At 32.8% G+C, this 18,071-nt stretch overlaps 1 protein-coding gene across 1 annotated transcript; it reads right to left on the bottom strand.

Annotated features, from left to right (window-relative positions):
• Positions 1-1,833: 1,833 nt before the first annotated feature.
• Positions 1,834-3,937, bottom strand: LOC145014068 (glycosyltransferase family protein (DUF23)). Its single transcript, XM_078972437.1, has one exon. It carries the CDS (start codon positions 3,818-3,820, stop codon positions 1,922-1,924), a length of 1,899 nt encoding a protein of 632 aa, XP_078828563.1. The 5' UTR covers positions 3,821-3,937; the 3' UTR covers positions 1,834-1,921.
• Between the last annotated feature and the right edge of the window lie 14,134 nt (positions 3,938-18,071).

Consider the following 18,071-nt stretch of genomic DNA (forward strand, 5'->3'; position numbering starts at 1 on the left):
GAACACGAATCAAAGTTCTTCTGATGGAGGCGGCTATGGTTTCGTCTGTTGGAGGCGGATAAGGGGTTCATCTGATGGAGGATGCTAGGGTTTCGTCTGAGGGGATGGTTGTGAAGGCAGAGAGGGTGTTGGAGATGATGACCAACAGAGGTCGTGAATGCAGGCAGTTAGGGCTACACAAGAAAATAAAGCTGCAATTTTTGGGTGACTGTAATGGTGAAATCGTAGAGGGTGTTGAAGACACCGTTGGAGATGTGTGGGGATGTTGTCGGAGACAAGCCTGAAGGTGGTGGTAGTGATGACACCTGACGTTGGTGGTGGTGAGCATCCACCAAGTTTTTGTTTCGAAGGTGACCAAGTGAGTAGGAGACCGACTACCTGGTCTTAACATGATAAAAAGCCCTAAGTGGCAACATTTACCTAAATGTTAGGCATTAATGAACATAGATTTGGACTTGGGACATAACCAACTATTTTCTGTAAAATTGAGGGCTTTTATAGCAATAACCCTTTTCAAAATGGCGTAACTTCGTTTTTTAGCTCCGAATAATTTGTTTCTTTTTGAGACGCCTTTCTTATTGTTTCATCTGCATATCAGAACTTTTATGTAACAATTATTATGCATTTAGGATAGATTTACATAGTCTCAAAATGATACACTTATCATTTTGCGAAGATTTCATGTTTCACATATTTTCTTACATATTCATTTTTCACATGTAAACTTTCAATTAACAACCATATTTAGATATTTTCAAGCACTCATTTCATGTAAGTCTTAACAAATATGCATAAGAACTTATTTAAAAACATCTTTATACATTACATTAGCGTCCTAAATCTATATAAAGTTTACCGATGATACATGTTTGAGTTCAAATAGGTAAAATTCTAAAACTATAAAGTTATAAAATTTTCCGAATATATGCTGCCAGTAAAATTAACTAAAGTTAAATTGTAATATTAGTTAAAAAAACATGCTGAGTTCTAACAGGTAAAATTCTAAAGAATATAAACGCAATTAAAAAACATGTTGAACTGTAGTATGTAAAAATTTAGAGAATTTTAATGCAGTTAAAACTATATTTAAATTAACATTATATTAAAATTGTATTTCTAGTTAAAAAGTTTTATTATGTATATCTGTCCGTTTCAAATTAATAATATTGAAGATAAATGATTGTTTTGAAGTTTGAACGACATTAAAAGTTAAGAAAATGACGGGTGTTGTCAACAACGAACTTTTAAGAGATGTTAGTTTTTATAAAAAAAAACTCGAAATAATTTTTTTTTTCGGTGGTACAAGTTTTTGCTATAGCTAGATAGATCTCAAACATGTCTATTTGGAACCGGATAAACAACATTTATTTAAAAAAAAAAAAAAAAAGACTTACTCGTTTGTTGTTGATTTGTTATTAAGATTAAAATTCACAATGTTGTTTCATTCTTTATTTGGTTGTATAAATGAAGCAAGTTGATTGTACAATCATTCACATTTCCAAAACGTTACCTTATTAAAAGTCGCTAACTCGGCATATTCATCATAAAGTCGTTTTAAAATTTACTGTGAGACGAAAAATAATGACAATAAAAATCATTTACATCTTGATCAAGAAAGAAAAACACACATTGATGGTCGTTGGTGCAAAATAATGATAATACAATATCTTATGTTTCTTACACGACACTATCTTCTATTTCTTACACGACAATCATTTATTAAATAACCAATAATTAAATGATTATATGTGCGTTTATCTCTCAATATCACTAAAATAACTTTTTACAGCAAGAAGCCCATACAGTCAAACAAAATTGTGAAAAAGTCAACAATAGTCAACAACCTTTACCATTTACTTAGCTTGTTATAATATTGTTATACTATGTCACAACTCCTATTCATATTCTCTACACTTTTATTTCATTTTTGCCAATCCATACGAAATATCATTCTATCATCGCGTCTTCCAAACCATCTTCTTGTCAAATCTTTTAACCTATGATCATACACTTCACAAAACCTCTCCGCCCATCCTTCCGGCTCAACTGCACGGTACCCAAGTCCAGGCGTCCGATCATTCGACTGTAAATTTACCGATCGCGTCCAATCCACCACATAAGCAGACACCCTTCTTCTAAACTTTGCTTTAAACTCAGGCCACGCCTGAAATTTATAATGGTTCACAACAACAGTGTCAAGATGTACTTTCGTACTCCTGTACCCTTCTTTCAGTTTAAAATGATGAATCGCGTTTAATAAAGATTCATCAATCGCATCAAGCAAAACAATTGATTTATGCCTATTTTCCATTTCTTTTCTACAAGTGTAACCTTGTGTTACACCCATTGACGGGTGTTTCTTTAGATTCGATGGACCGAATTCTAAACAGCGGATCATGATCTGTCCGTATGGAAGTGATGGTAGCAGTGAAGGTAACAGTAATTTTGAAGGTGGTGACGAAGCCCATAATGGAGAGTAGATGAATTCGTCTACATCAATGTACATCATCCAATGACACGAGTTTTTCTCAAGCAATACTGCGTGTGAAAATCCAGCTTCTTGAGTTTTCGGCCATAGCCAAAAACGAGTCTCGATATCATACCCTTTTGATTTTAACAAATTTACGATTTTGCCCAAATCATCATCACTACCGTTGTCATATAAAATGAATTTGTCAACCCCGATTTTGGAATGGTACATCACCCATTCTTTTAAGAACTTGGCTACATTATAGACCATGGTACATGCGCACAATAGCGACTTTTTGGGGCTGGCTATTGCTATCTTGCGCTCTGGTGCGTAGAATGCTATAGATGGGACGACCTGGTTAGTTTTTAGGATTACGAGAGAGGCTATGACTGGATTCTGACTAAACGCCGTTAAATCAGGGCGTTGACATCTGAAGACTTCTTGCATTGAACTAGTAACGGTAGTTGTAACGCCGTTTACAGTATTATCACCAAAAAGGCATTTGAATTCCGTTGGGCTTCTGTTGATTCCTTGGCGATTGTTGATGCCTTTCGCGAATAAAACGATGTCGTTCTCCGTTTCGATGATGTTGTAGACGATGAAGTTCCATCGGAGGAGCTCCGATGACGGCGATTGCAACGGAGTCGACGTCATTTTAGCCTGATCTGACATTTTAATCAGCCTTGGGTGACGGAACGGTAGTCTTCGACGGATTCGCATCGGGAGTTGGCAAGTGAAAGTTTTCCGATCCGGAGACGTCAACGTTCCCGAAAATCTAGCCGGAGATATCTCATTTGTGTCAAATAAACAAAAATAGGATGTATAATCTGTATCGCCTCCGAACTCCGACGATACAATCACGAGCACCTCCCAAGAAGGAAACAAAATCGAAACATTCATAATCGATGATTCAGAGTTCAGATACACACGACGCGAATTATTCTTGCACCCAGTTTCTTCCAAAACAGAATCAACATTGGTAACGATGGTGGTGTTAGATAGAACAGTACCTTCAATTTCAGTCGAGATGTTCCGACTCCGAGGAATTTGTGATTTAAACTGAATCGTATCATCCGCAATGAATCCAACCAAGTTTGTGCTTTCTTCTGGAACTTTTCGAGTATCGTTGGTGGCGGCGGGGGTAACCGCGTCATGCTCGTGAATGATTAGGTTATTGTCGACGTAAGGTCGGAGGCGAGGGTTTGGAATGTAGAGTTGGGGGTTGAAAGATGGGGAATGGCGGCGATCGGAGGAGATGGAGGCGGTTGGAATGAGGATATGATAGACGGAAGCGAGGAAGACGATGGAAGCCAATACGTACAGAAAGACTGTACGTATATTTAGGGCCATTTTCACCGGGACAGAGCAGACAGAGCAAGAATTTATTAGAAGAATAAGCGCCTTATATATGGAAAATTGATGAGGAAGAAGAGCAAGAAGAGCGACTCATGTAGTTTTATTTAGGGATGATCTAGCTACTGATAACAAACCGAATCGAACCGTAAAATACTAAAAATTGAACCGTAAAATACTAAAAAGTGAATACGGCTAAAAACAACAAAACCGAATACCGAAACGTTAGAGGCATACAGTATCGGTTCGGTTTGAGTATTCGGTAACAATCATGTTTTAGTACCGATTTGTCCATGTACATCTTATAATGCATGGAATACAAACTAACTTAAATTAGCAAAATCTACAATCGCACAACTTAATAATTGGTGTAAACATTAAGAGAGAATCTTTGATAAAACTAACTTATTCAACACTTGATAAAAATAACTAAAAACTTTTGAAATGTATAAAATTGTATAAAAAAATAGTTTAAAAAAGATAAATATATAAAATTATTTTTAAGAGGAATTATGGAAATTAATTAAAAAATCTCAATAATTTTTTTTCTTAAACACTACCTTTTAGATTTGATTTGAAGTTTGTTGTTTAAACTAAAAGGTAACCATTAGTACTTCCAAACAAACTTTTTTGTTTAAATTGATTTTTTTTATTAAAAGCTAAAAACTAGAATCTCACAAACGTTTGGTTAACAAAACGCCTTTAAGAATGTTGAAAACAAAAATTTGAAACAATAATGGCAATTATATGTGTGGTAGCAACAATTTCAAATTATTACAAAGCTCGACACGGAATTCTAAAAAAAACACCGAGTACATCTATATGTGGGTCCGTTGAGGTGGTGTTATAACAACTTATAACACCAAGGGGGAAATGGTGTTCATGGTGTTATGACCATGTTATGAGGAGGTTAAGAGGAGAAAAATAGAGAGAGAAGAAATGTGCAGTCAATCAATGTTCTCGTTTCAATATGTCATAACGCCAACAAGATATGCCATAACACCAAGGAGGAAATGGTGTTCATGGTGTTATGACCATGTTATGAGATGCCACATCAGCAAAAACAGCACTTCTCATTGCCCATACCATATACTCTTAGTAACTATCAAATATAAACACCCATCAAACAAAATTCCGATTTTGTTGCTTAATCCCATAGATGTTTATCGATATCTAAAATTTCTCTAAAGAACGGTGTGCCATTGTTTTAAAATTTCCGATCCAAACTCTGTTTTAGTCTTTTTTTTTTTTTTTTTAATTTTATTTTAAATCGATCATATCTTTGCAAACACCCAAATTTGCATGTTGGGGGCCTATCTAGATCACATCCAAACAAAATATTTAACATCAAAAAAACATAAAACAAATACATATAACTCAAACTTTAAAAAAATCAAGAAAATAAACATAAAAGCCAAAAATTTACTTCATACTTGATATAAACTTATCTTTAAGTCAACGACTATTTTCAATAACCATTAAATAATAGTCATTTTAGATAAGATTGGGACCAATCGCGTAACAAAAACAAACAGTAGAAACCACGCGCGTAACAAAAACAAACAGTATGGACTTTCCAAGTTAAAAAAATAAGTTAGGGACCAAGCGCACAAATTACCCCAAACTATAGGGACCATTTGTGTAATTTACTCTTAAAACTATAATTACTTGAATAATGGTCATCATTGGGACATTTACCTAAGTATATCAATTTTCAATTTTGAGTGCGTTTGGATGTGAATTTTTTTTCAATTTATTATGAAAATTTCCAAATGAAAATGAAAATCTTGTAAACACCTTTAGTTGATTCAATTTTCAAAATTTTGTCAAGAAAATGAAATTTTTCTGTTTTCCAATTTGTATGTAAATTAAAAAAGTGATTTTTATGGGTTTCCAAACTTTTCTAAATTTCTAAAACGGAAAATGAAACTCTGTCGGTTTCAATCAAACGCATTTTCTAAAATTTTCATTGAAAACCAAAAACTCAACTCAACTCTATTTTCTGCAAATGTTTTCTAGAAAAGTAAAAACAATTTTCCACAACCACATGCACATTTAACCCTTCGTACAAGTTTTTGTTGATTTGTGAGAGATGATCGAATTTTTGGGGTTTAGAAAGCAAGAACGGTCGTCGACAGTAGATGGCAGGAGAAGTATGGATCTTGTGTTTTAAACGATAATTATGGAATTGAGTTATTGGGGTTTAAGTATCGTCCCTTCAAATTCCGATTCGCTACCACTTTTTACTCGTGAACTGATGGTGTCGATCCTGATGCACCGAAAACCGAATTAGCATCCTTAGAGCATCACAAATCCGTTCCTATTTTTCATTATTTCTTCCATTTTTCCCAAATTCCTCTCCAACCCTACCTCATTTATTCCTTCATTTTGAAAGAAATGAATAATATAACACAAAAAATAGTGTTATACTATTTATCTATCCCAAAATGAGGATGAATTTTAAGTTGTTGGTTTTAGTTTCTCTTTTTGTATATCTATACATTTCTAGTTTATTTTTATCTACTAATTATAATTTAAATATAATATTTAATACTTATAATATTTTGTTATATATTAAATTATAGTAATTAATTATAAATATAAAGTTTGTTTTTTTGTTTTTCAAACTCATATAAAAATTTAAATACACATTGAAATTTTAAAACACGATAACGTATTTTACAAAAGCGTATAATTAAGTTTCATAAATATAATTTTATTTATTTAATATTATTGTAATGAAAAAAAATATAGTCTATATATTTGTTAAAACCAAATTAGTAGAAATGATGTATTTGATAATCTATATAAGTTGGAAGAATAAAATATACTAAAAATATTTTTTTTGAATAAAAATTAGGTAAAAAAATATAATAGAATAGGAGATAAAATACTTATCATATTTTTTTACTTATTTTTAGACAAAAAAAAAAAAAAAAAAAAATAATGTATTGAAGAGGGTCTTAAGAAACCATTGAACCATAGAGGGTATACAGTTCGGTTAAAAAATGGTACATATGCCCGAGTTTCATTTAGCCTTTTGGGTTTGAATAAACTACTCTAAATATTATACAAAGTTTAATTTGAATAATAAACACAATAATAGTTATTTTAGATTTAACAGTCTAAAATAAAATAAGTCTTAAGAATCTTATATACTTAAAATTGATGGGCCAAGTTATTGAAAAAATGATTGAACCAACAAAAACCTCCAAAAATATATGATAAAGATATATCTCTTTTACAAACAAACGGTATAAACGAAATGACGTTTAAATATCTATATATTAAAAAAGTGAACGAACAACTTATTAAGTTCTATCTTATTGCTTTTAATAACCATGTATCCAAAACTTTGAACTTAATTTAATAATAAATCTTATTTAATATATTATCTCATGAGCTCAAATTTGAGTATATGACCGAATTTTTATATATGTCGACCATTATTATATGGTTTGCCGACTTATTACTACTTAGACCTCCTTTTTCTTCTTCTTCTTCTTGTGCTTTCTTTCTTTTGTTTTATATATGCATATCTCTCCTTTTTAGAAAATGGAGAACCTGCCTTCTCTTACAAACCAAAATCCAGCTTTTTCTTTTGATTTACAGATACAGTTATGTTTTTTGTATTGTGAAATAACAAAAGTTAAACAACAAAATAGTTTATTATTGTATTTTATTATTATATTTAGTTGGTTTAAAAGATTGCAGTCATTTAATATACTATTTATCATGTATAATTAGACATATTAAATAAACTATAAAAACATTAGGCCGTATTTTAAGTAATTATACAGAAACATAGTTCATGTATATTTGAATTGCATTTTACTGTTTAAATTAAAGATAAAGTATCATGAAACTTTAAAACTAAATTCCGTTTCTTCTTACTTTTTAAAAATAAAATTGAATTTATAATATTCGTAAAAAACCAATAGTATTAGAAATTTTATACAAAAAATCATTTATATTATAATACAATTCCATTCCAACTTTGAATAGAAAAATAAGACCAAAGTGAAAATCAACCTAAGGAATGAATCATAAATAAAAAATAAAGGATTAATTTTATTCATCTATATTCAATAAATAATATTCGTAAAAAAACAATAGTATTAGAAATTATATAAATAAAAGAAAATAATTTATAATATAATACAATTCCATTTCAACTTTGAATAGAAAATTAGGACCAAAGTGAAAATCAACCTAAGGAATGAATCATAATTAAAAAATAAAGGTTTAATTTTATTCATTTATATTCAATAAATAAGTTTTATATTTTTATTTTGTTATATTGTCGAGTTCTATTCTATTTTTAATTAATGCGTCTTATATTATTTTGATATAATAATAAAAAACCATCTTTATAAAAAAAAGTCATTTTTAATTGGTATTCTAGTTTGGTTTATGTAGATGATTTTTAGAATCAAATAATCAATAACAAAAATAAAGTACGTATCTAATGTGTTTATTCTTATAATGAATTTAAATGGGCTTATCAGTTTGGGTAACGGATAAAGATAATAAATTAATAATTTTCCATGCGTGTCAAAATTGAATCAAGAGGGGTCAGTCGACCTGAAACAATGTTTATCTATTTTTAGTCCAAGATATTATTACATTGATCAATGGTAGGAGGATATTTAATTTCTCTTTTGAATAAAGGAATGTGACTGCTATAGGCATAAAAAATAAACTTATACCATTTTTATTGTGACCTATTTCCTTTTTAGTCAATTTTTTATTTAAATATTTAAGCCGTTATAAAAAGATGTAACCAACTTAATCTATTCGTAAATAAATTTGTCAAAATTGTTACTTATATTTTAAGTTAACGAGTTTATCTTTCTTTATAGTTTATATATACAATTATTTTTTCCATATTAGACTGAAAATGTATTTATTCTATTAGATATGAAAAACTTACCTTATATGAAATAACAAATTTCCAACATTTAATCTTCCATTACTATTCAAAAATTACAATTCAAGTTGATGTAGAGGGATAGTAGCTTATTTTTCGATATATATATATATATATATATATATATATATATATATATATATATATATATATATATATATATATATATATATATATATATATATATATATATATATATATATATTTTGTGAGACCGTGAGAAGTATTTTTTTTTTATTTTTTTTAGTTAATTCAAGTTCCGAAAATAATAATTAAAAAAAGAATTTTTGGATTTTTATATTTATTTTGCATTTTAAAATTATTTTTTTAGAATATGTACAATGTAATATTTTATTAAGATATTTCATGTATTTAAAAAAAACAGGATTTTTTTTTATTTTTATTTTTTTAGTTAATTCAAGTTCCGAAAATAATATTTAAAAAAAGAATTTTTAGATTTTTCTATTTAGTTTGCATTTTAAAATTATTTTTTAGAATATATACAGTGTAATATTCTATTAGAATATTTCACGTATTTTTCAAAAAAAAATGGGATTTTATTTTATTTTATTTTATTTTTTTAGTTAATTCAAGTACCGAAAATAATATTTTAAAAAAGAATTTTTAGATTTTTCCATTTATTTTGCATTTTAAAATTATTTTTTAGAATATGTCAGTGTAATATTCTATTAGAATATTTCATGTACTTTAAAAAAAAGGGATTTTTTTATTATTTTTATTTTTTTATTATTTTTTTAGTTAACTCAATTTCCGAAAATAATATTAATTTTTTTTTTTTGAAAATTTCCATTTATTTTGCATTTAAAAATTATTTTTAGATTTGGTCTAACGGTTTCACAAAATTAGAATGGTCTCAAATGAATCTGAAACTATATATATATATATATATATATATATATATATATATATATATATATATATATATATATATATATATATATATATATATATATATATATATATGGTCAATGAGTTTTTAGTTCGTTCATATTTACCCATTCAACTTGTTTAAACTGTACACATGCAGTCCTTATGATCGACTACTCTAGGTAAGTCGGGAAAAATAACTTAATAGGATAATATATTTCTCACTTTGTATATATTTAATCCTTATAATTTGTTGTTGCAAAATAAGTCCTGGTTGTTTTGTATACATTCAATATTTATGACCGGTTTTTCTCACGACATCCTGTGTGGGACAGTTATTAATGAGGTGTTCAGGGTTGTTGATGTTTATGGTCACTGTGGCCTCGATTGCTTGGTTGTTTGACTTAAGTTTTGTGTTATGAACGTCGTAAATTCTTCATACGATATTTATATCCACGTGTTCTTATTTGAGTCTACTACAACTTTCGTTTAGATTACTCTTATTAAAAAAGTAATATATTTTACTTACGATATTTATATCCCGATCATAAGTACTAAATGTGTACAAAAACAACAATGACTTATTTACAGACAAAAGTATAAGGGCTAAATATGTACATAATCAACAATAACTTATTTTGCAAACAAAAAAAAAATATAAGGACAAATGTCGATGAATGAACATTGGACAATCTCATATTCGATAGCAACTATCATTGACTTTTATTTATTGTCATCGCATAAAATACAATCGATGATTTTTTTGTTTTGTTTTTTTTGAAATGTGAAATGAGTATTTTTATCCAAAGGCGTCAAAGACATTCTTGACATAAATGTACGGTTCCCTACATAACTTCCGTATATTGTATGTGCTTCTATGATACGATTACATAATGCTTTAACTTGCTTTTAAAAAAATAAGTAAAATATATTTTTGCAATAATAAAAAGAAAGAGTTGTATTATTTTTTACATTCTCAATCAATTGTATATACTTTATTTGAAGAAAAAAGACGTTGATTCTTTTCATTTTTAATAAAGTTATCAAAGTAAAATTTTTGTTAATTATTTTAGAAACTCCTTTTCTCTCAAGATTTTTAAAGTCATTACATCCAAAGTATTATTAAACTTCTTTCATCGTGCATTAAAAAACAAATTTGTAAATAAATAAAATCTAATTAAATGTATTTTTGCACCTCTAAATAACCGATTATTTCAAAACAATTAAATTAGCTATAACCTAAATTTAATAAAAACATCAAACCATTTTCGTCATTCACTTTGAAACCTCACCATTTCTACCCACTTCATTAGGGCCCCACTTCATTAGGGCAGCAATGTCCGTTCCCCACAATCCCTACACTTTTTTCCATTGCCACTTTACAATTAAAAAAAAGTATTTACCATCCTAGAGAAAGGCATAACAATAAGAAAATGTCAACATTTTCTAATGATATATATGAGGTTATATATGTAAATTTGAAATGCAGTATAGAAAAATAGAAAATGTTATTTTCTGAAACAGTAAAATAAAAGAAAATTGCATTTCTTCTAAAATATGTAACTTTAAGTGCTTTTAAAATAAATATAAATTTAATTTGTAACATCTCAAAAATCATGATAATTTTTTTTCCACAATAAACCATAAATAAACAACCATTGTTTCCAAAACATATCCAAGAAAACAATGTATCAAGTCAATCTCTCAAAATATAAGATAATAGAGGATGTATACAATCATGCATTTACCTTGCCCGATCATCAAAGGTACCTTAAACATTGAAATCAACAATTGTAAGCCATAACTTAGTAAGTTTCCCAAATATACCCTACACACAACACATATACAATGCATGCATACAAAACCTACATCACAGGGATGGACTGCCATCTGAGCCTTCAACAACAAGTTGGACCGCTCTCGAGCCTTCAATATAAGCCGAACCGCTCCCTTGGGCCTATAGTATCAACTAGACTGCCCGGGTATCTTAGCCTTCAGCACAAAGCATGATCGTCTCAACCCAACCACATTATGCCGACATATGCAAACGAAATTCAATAACCAGCAAGTATAGATACTCATACAGACCTACCAATCTAACAAATCACTACAACATAACATGTTAGCAACATCCTATACACAAGGACACATAACACAATCTAGTGGGCCGACCTTGGTACCTTCGACCTATGAGTATAGTGAGAAAACTCACATCTTGGTCTAGAAGATAAAGTTAATGATCCTGATTCGATAACCACCTCTGCATGTCACATCTACAAAATACAAGGACCAAGCCTCAATCTATAGCTCAACATACTCAATTTGACCTAAAATCAAACTTGGTCAAAGTCAACAATCAAAAAGTCAATAGTCGGTCGCCACGACGTGGTCAAGCCTAAGCCACGTCGTGGGGATAATAGGATAAAACAGATTTAGCCAAACGCCACGACGTGGTGATTAATCCTCACGCCGTGGGAACTGTCCAGACCACCTTAAAATATTAAGCTCTTAATCCTTATTCCCATTCATTCAAACTTTCTAGAATGATTCCATACTCCCAGAAGGTCATAAAAATCACAGCTTTATAGACATGCATGTCCAACGCATGTATTGAACTCAAGCTAGGTCAAAATGGTGTAAAAACGGGTCAAGATCACACGCAAGAGTTCGAAACTCTATCAATCTTCAGATCTATCACTCTAAACCATAAAGGAACTCTGTGGATCGATAACATTTGCAACTTTATGGAACCCCGACCTTCCCAACTAGCCTAAACATGAAGAATAACACAAGAAACCTAGATCTAAGCACATGGAGTCGTAAAGCTTGGAACTTGAGGACTTACAAAAGTCCAAAAAACGTGCATAAGGAGGATGGTAAGGCTTACAAGTTGAGATGATGCTCTAAGACTCTTTCTTTTTTTCTTGGCTATAAATCACCTAAAAAAAAAATCAAAGAATAGAGTTATGGTTTCAGTGAGGGAGGAAAGGAGGTGATGGAGGTTGAGGGTGTTCAAACCCTAGCCATCTCATCCCTTAAATAGGGGCGTAAACCCCATAATTAGGGTTGTCATTAAACAGTTGCCACGCCATGGCACCCATTAAAGATGTACGCATCCTCAGATAAGGGCCACGTTGTGGGAACTCATTCCCCATGTTGTTGTTGGGTTTTGAGCATTCTAACACTCCTATGGTGTGCATGCAATCCTATAAACCTTGGATCTATGTTTTCTTCTAAAATACATGCAAATAATAATTTCCAAGGTTTCTTGCTAACTAGCATAACATAAGGATTATGAATCATAAAACTACTAGTAGAAATACATACCTTTTGATGGTGGTTGATTGCTTGGAGTTTGAGAGCCTAGCACCAATAATGTGAATGCCTCAAGTGGAATCACAAGTCACCACAAACTTGGAAAAACCTTGAGGGAATAATATGCTTATGTAGAAATTGGCCACCCTTTTTTTTCTCACACAACTAGTTGCCATTTCTTGCAATATGTGCATCCTTATATAGTGTGGAGGATTAGGGTAAACCCTAATAAACCATGTCTTTTCCTTTCCAAAGATCCATGGGTTAAAAGCTCCATGGATCATCCATGGACCCCCATGCATGCTTAGCCCATTCCAAATGAGTTTAAGCCCACATTATATAAAATGCAATAGCCCATGTTTAATTAGTCTTCCTTTTAATCACTAAATTAATTCATAATTAATTTAAGACTAAAACTAATTAATTAACATGAATTCATATTAATATATTATAACTTATAATATATTAATAAATCATAAACATACTATTCTCATAAGATTATCAATATAAATTGTTCAGGTGAAGTGCAACCCAAATGGACCATGCCGGGTCGGGTCAAGTATATACCAAATAAGTTATGGACTTAGACACCTTATCCAACAGTTGTGGCCACTAAAAATTCCAAACTTTAAACATTAATTCCTCAAATGAACATACCAGAAACTTATCGTTACAATTCTCCCCCACTTGAACTAGATTTCATCCTCGAAATCCTTGGCTGAAAATAAATATGGGTAATGATCGCGTATCTCTACCTCAGGCTCCCAAGTCCACTCGGAACCCTTCCAATGTTTCCACCTCACCTTGATCAAAGACACCACCTTGTTGCGTAAGGCCTTTGTCTTCCTATCTAGAATTGCCATCGGCCTCTTTACATAATTCGGACAGTCATTGACCTGAATTTCATCTGACGGAACCACCACTGAATCATCAACCACACACTTCTAAAGCTGAGAAACATGGAAGATGCTATGAATCTAATTAAGCTCCTCAGGAAGATCCAATAAGTAGGCCACCTTTCCTACCCTATCCACTATTCAAAAAGGTCCGATAAATTGGGGGCCCAACTTGCCTCTCTTCCTGAAGCATATAACACCCTTCCAAGGTGATACCTTCAGTAGTACCATATCCCTAACCTGAAACTCTAGCTTGGACCATCGTCTATCAATATAACTCTTTTTTCGGCTCTGTGTTGTCTTTAACCTTTGTCTAGTCTGTTGAATAAGCTTCATCATCTGGAGGATCACCTCAATCCTCCCTATGACCTTATGGCCGACCTCTCCCCAACAAAATAGAGTATGACACTTTCTCCTATATAAAACCTCATACGGTGGTGCACTAGTGCTAGAATGATAGTTTTTGTATGAAAACTCAACTCGGGGAAGGTAGGAGTCCTAAATCCTACCAAAGTCTATAACATAAGCCCTTAACATATCCTCAAGAGTCTAAATAGTCCACTCACTCTGACCATCAATCTAAGGGTGATAAGCAGTGATGAAGTGAAGTCTCATGCCCAACTCCTCATGAAATCTCTGCTAAAATCGAGAAGTAAACCGCACATTGCGATCAGACGCTATAGAAACTGATACACCATGTTGAGCAACGATATCACGCACATAAACTTCGGCCAATTTCTTGGCTATAAAACTCTCCCAAATGGAAAGAAAATGGGAGCTCTTGGTCAGACAATCTATAATAACCCAAATGAAATCAAATCCATTGGTCGTCCTTGGAAACTTGGTGATGAAACCCATGGTGATCTACTCCAATTTCTACATGGGTACCTCCAGAGGCTGGAGCTTGCCATGTGGCCTTTATTGCTCTGCCTTAATCATCCGCCAGGTTAAGCATCTATCTACATACCATGCTATCTATTGCTCCATGCACGACCACCAATAGATAAGTCTTAAGTCTCAATACATCTTCGTGGCTCCAAGGTGAGTTGAGAACCTGGACTTATGCGCCTCCTCCATCAATGTCTGTCGGACTCCACTAGAAAATGGGACCCAAACCCGACCACAATGGGTAATAAGCCAGTGACTATCGACGGAAAATATACCAATCTAAACCCTAACCTCCTCCTTCTTCCAATTATTCACCCTTATTCCCTTGACCTGAGCCTACCTAATTAAATCCAGAAGTGGTGAGTCGATGGTCATCCTCAAATAGAGCTCTCGCACAAGTGTACTAGCCACCTTGTGACTTAAAGCATCGAAGACCACATTGGCCTTCCCCGGATGATAAATAATCCCATAGTCATAATCTTTGACTACATTGAGCCATCTGCACTACCTGATGTTCACATTGGGCTGATCCATAAAATATATTAAGCGCTTGTGATCCGTATAGATGGTACAATGAACCCCATATATATATAATTGTTGGGCTTTATAGATTGCGTCTTTTGGGCTCGTCTAATTATGCTGTTTTGTATTCCGGTTTGGGCCTGTCCAACCGTGAGTCTTTTATGATTTGTATATAAGCTAATGCTTGCATGCATATTAGGTTAAGGTTTTAGAGATCTGCGTATAACGATTTTTCCAGACGACAAAAGGTTTCTTTGATCGTTCTTGTAACCTTCCAATCCTCTACAGTTGATGTTCTTAATCGAGCTCTTCTGAGGATTTTGTTTAATCATTCGACACGTTTGATTTAATCTTGTCTTGTTCTTTTATTGTGTTCATATCGTCATTGTTTACCTACTTGTTCAAGATCTAATCGATCTTCATAGATTAAAAGATAGTTTAATCCCATCAATTGGTATCAGAGTAGGAGGCTGTGTAATTGATACACATCTTTTCTGTGAAAAAGATTTCCATTAGGGTTTTTCCGCAATCATTAATATTTATTGAGCCGTCATCTCTTTATTGACGTATCTCGATATTTATTACTTTGCCCTAATCTGCTTTATTACAAGTCTGATCTTTGAACAGGTTTTTTCGATCATAATGGACGCGACACAATCAAACGTTATTAATATTTCCAACAGCATTGGTTCGACGAAAAAGATTCCGATCTTATATACCCACGATTATGAAGTATGGGCACATAATTTCGAAGACTATGTTATTGGATCGGAGGAAAATGGGTATTTGATTTGGGAAGCCATCACCAACGGACCATTTTCTCATTCTGCAACGTCCAGAATCATCAAGACTCAAAAAGAGTACAACGATCTGCTCAAGGACGTGAAAGATATTGCACAAGATGAAAAGGATAAGTTCCAATGCAATATCAAGGCATTAAGATTAATCCGGTTCGCCCTTCAGTCCGATACATTCAGATTGGTTAGTTCATGCACAACGGCAAAGGATGTTTGGGATAGACTTCGCGAACTGTATTCTACAGACGAAGATCTTGAACATTCTATTCAAACTCTACTTCTATCTGAGTTTGGAGAATTCAGACAAGGGGCTGAAGAATCTGTGACCCAGACGTTCGATCGCTTCAATCATCTTCTCAGCAAGATGATCAAACACGATATTGAAAGGAAGCTCATCGAACAGAAGGTTACATTCCTGAATGGTCTGAGGTCTGAATGGAGAGCAGTTGTTTCCACGGTTAAAGCCCATGAGCAATTTAAATCATATTCTCTGGCGAAACTGGTGGGAATTCTCAAGTCTCAAGAGAAGATCGTGGTGCAAGAAAAGAACGTCGTTTCCGGTCTTGGTTCGTTGGCCCTCTTGTCAAAAAGTAAAGCTGTTATGGAGGATGAGGACCTCAGCCTGGAAGAATATGATCTCACATCAGAAGATTATGCCTTGATGGTGTCCAATCCCAAAAGGTTCATCAAGAAGAGATTCCCTAGCAACAAAAACAGAAACTGGCAGGGGAGTTACAGCTCTGAAAAGGCGGTTAATGAACCGAAAGCTGAGGAGCACAAGAAGGAACCGAAGGTGGATGGCGACTCTGGAGTGAGCTGTTTCTATTGTGATGGGAAAAATCATTATGCTAAGGACTGTGTTCTTAAGAAAATGGCTGAAAAGGATGATGGGAATGATGAGGAAGCCGTGTTGCAGAAAAGATTGGATGAGTTGAGAAAGAAGAAGTCTGCTGCTAACCCGCCTATTAATGCTCTTATTGTGCAGGGTTCTGTTCTAGATGATGAGTTCGGTAGCACGGAAGTTTGGTCTACCGACTCAGAAGACGAGGAAGTGAGGCAGCCTACTCATGGAAAGGCCTACTTGTCTAAGGAAGAAAGCAGTGGTGGAAAATGCCTCATGGTTTCTGACGTATCTCAAATGAGGGGATACAACACCGATGGAGGCATTGATGGACAGAAACCAAAGGAGGACATGTGCTTTATAGCCAAACCGCTCAGCCAGCAGTTCAATGAGCTCGATGAACTGATAAAGAAGGTACAATCTGTTTTTATTTCATGCAAAGTACCATCATCTTCTTATGAGAAAGAACTAAAAACCATCAATACAAGAATATCTCATCTAGATAGTAGCTTAACTCAAACTCGGGTCACAAATTCTAACCTAACTGATCAATTGAGCAGGGCGACGTCGAAGAGTGAGGAGCGGAGAATGTGGATAGAGTTAAAGGAGTCAGAATTAGTCAAAGTTAAAGATGAAAACATTTATTTGCAAAGAGACAATTTGAAATTGTTAAAACAACGAAATGTTTTTTGTTTAATTGCTAAACGTTTGTACTCTAATATTACTCAGCTTCACTTGGATTGTGAAATAGGCCAAAGGATTCACCGCATGATTTTTCCCTTCCTAGAGTTTAAGGAAGATGAAATCGATGCTGAAGCTTATAATTGTGAAATTGTGATATCGTCTGATGATATGAATCCTACCTACATGTATGGACTGGACAAAATTGTGTCCTTCATTAAATCCAAAGACCACAAGCTCATGCTTAAAAATCTTTTGGATGAAAATGACAGACTTAAACTGAGAACCGGAACCATGCAAAAATTTGACTCTTTAAACGTCAACGTAAGCTCAGAAAACAAAATTGACGTTGAAAATGCATCTGAGCTTAACGAGGACGATATCGTGAGTGAAATTTCTGTAGAGGACACGGTTGACTGCTCAGAATTTATTAAAACCGAGCTAGAAAATCACAAGAATCTAATTTCTGAAAATTCAGTGGAGTTCGCTC

Source organism: Lactuca saligna, chromosome 9, assembly GCF_052625555.1.
Source record: "Lactuca saligna cultivar CGN05327 chromosome 9, ASM5262555v1, whole genome shotgun sequence".
NCBI classification, from domain to species: domain Eukaryota; kingdom Viridiplantae; phylum Streptophyta; class Magnoliopsida; order Asterales; family Asteraceae; genus Lactuca; species Lactuca saligna.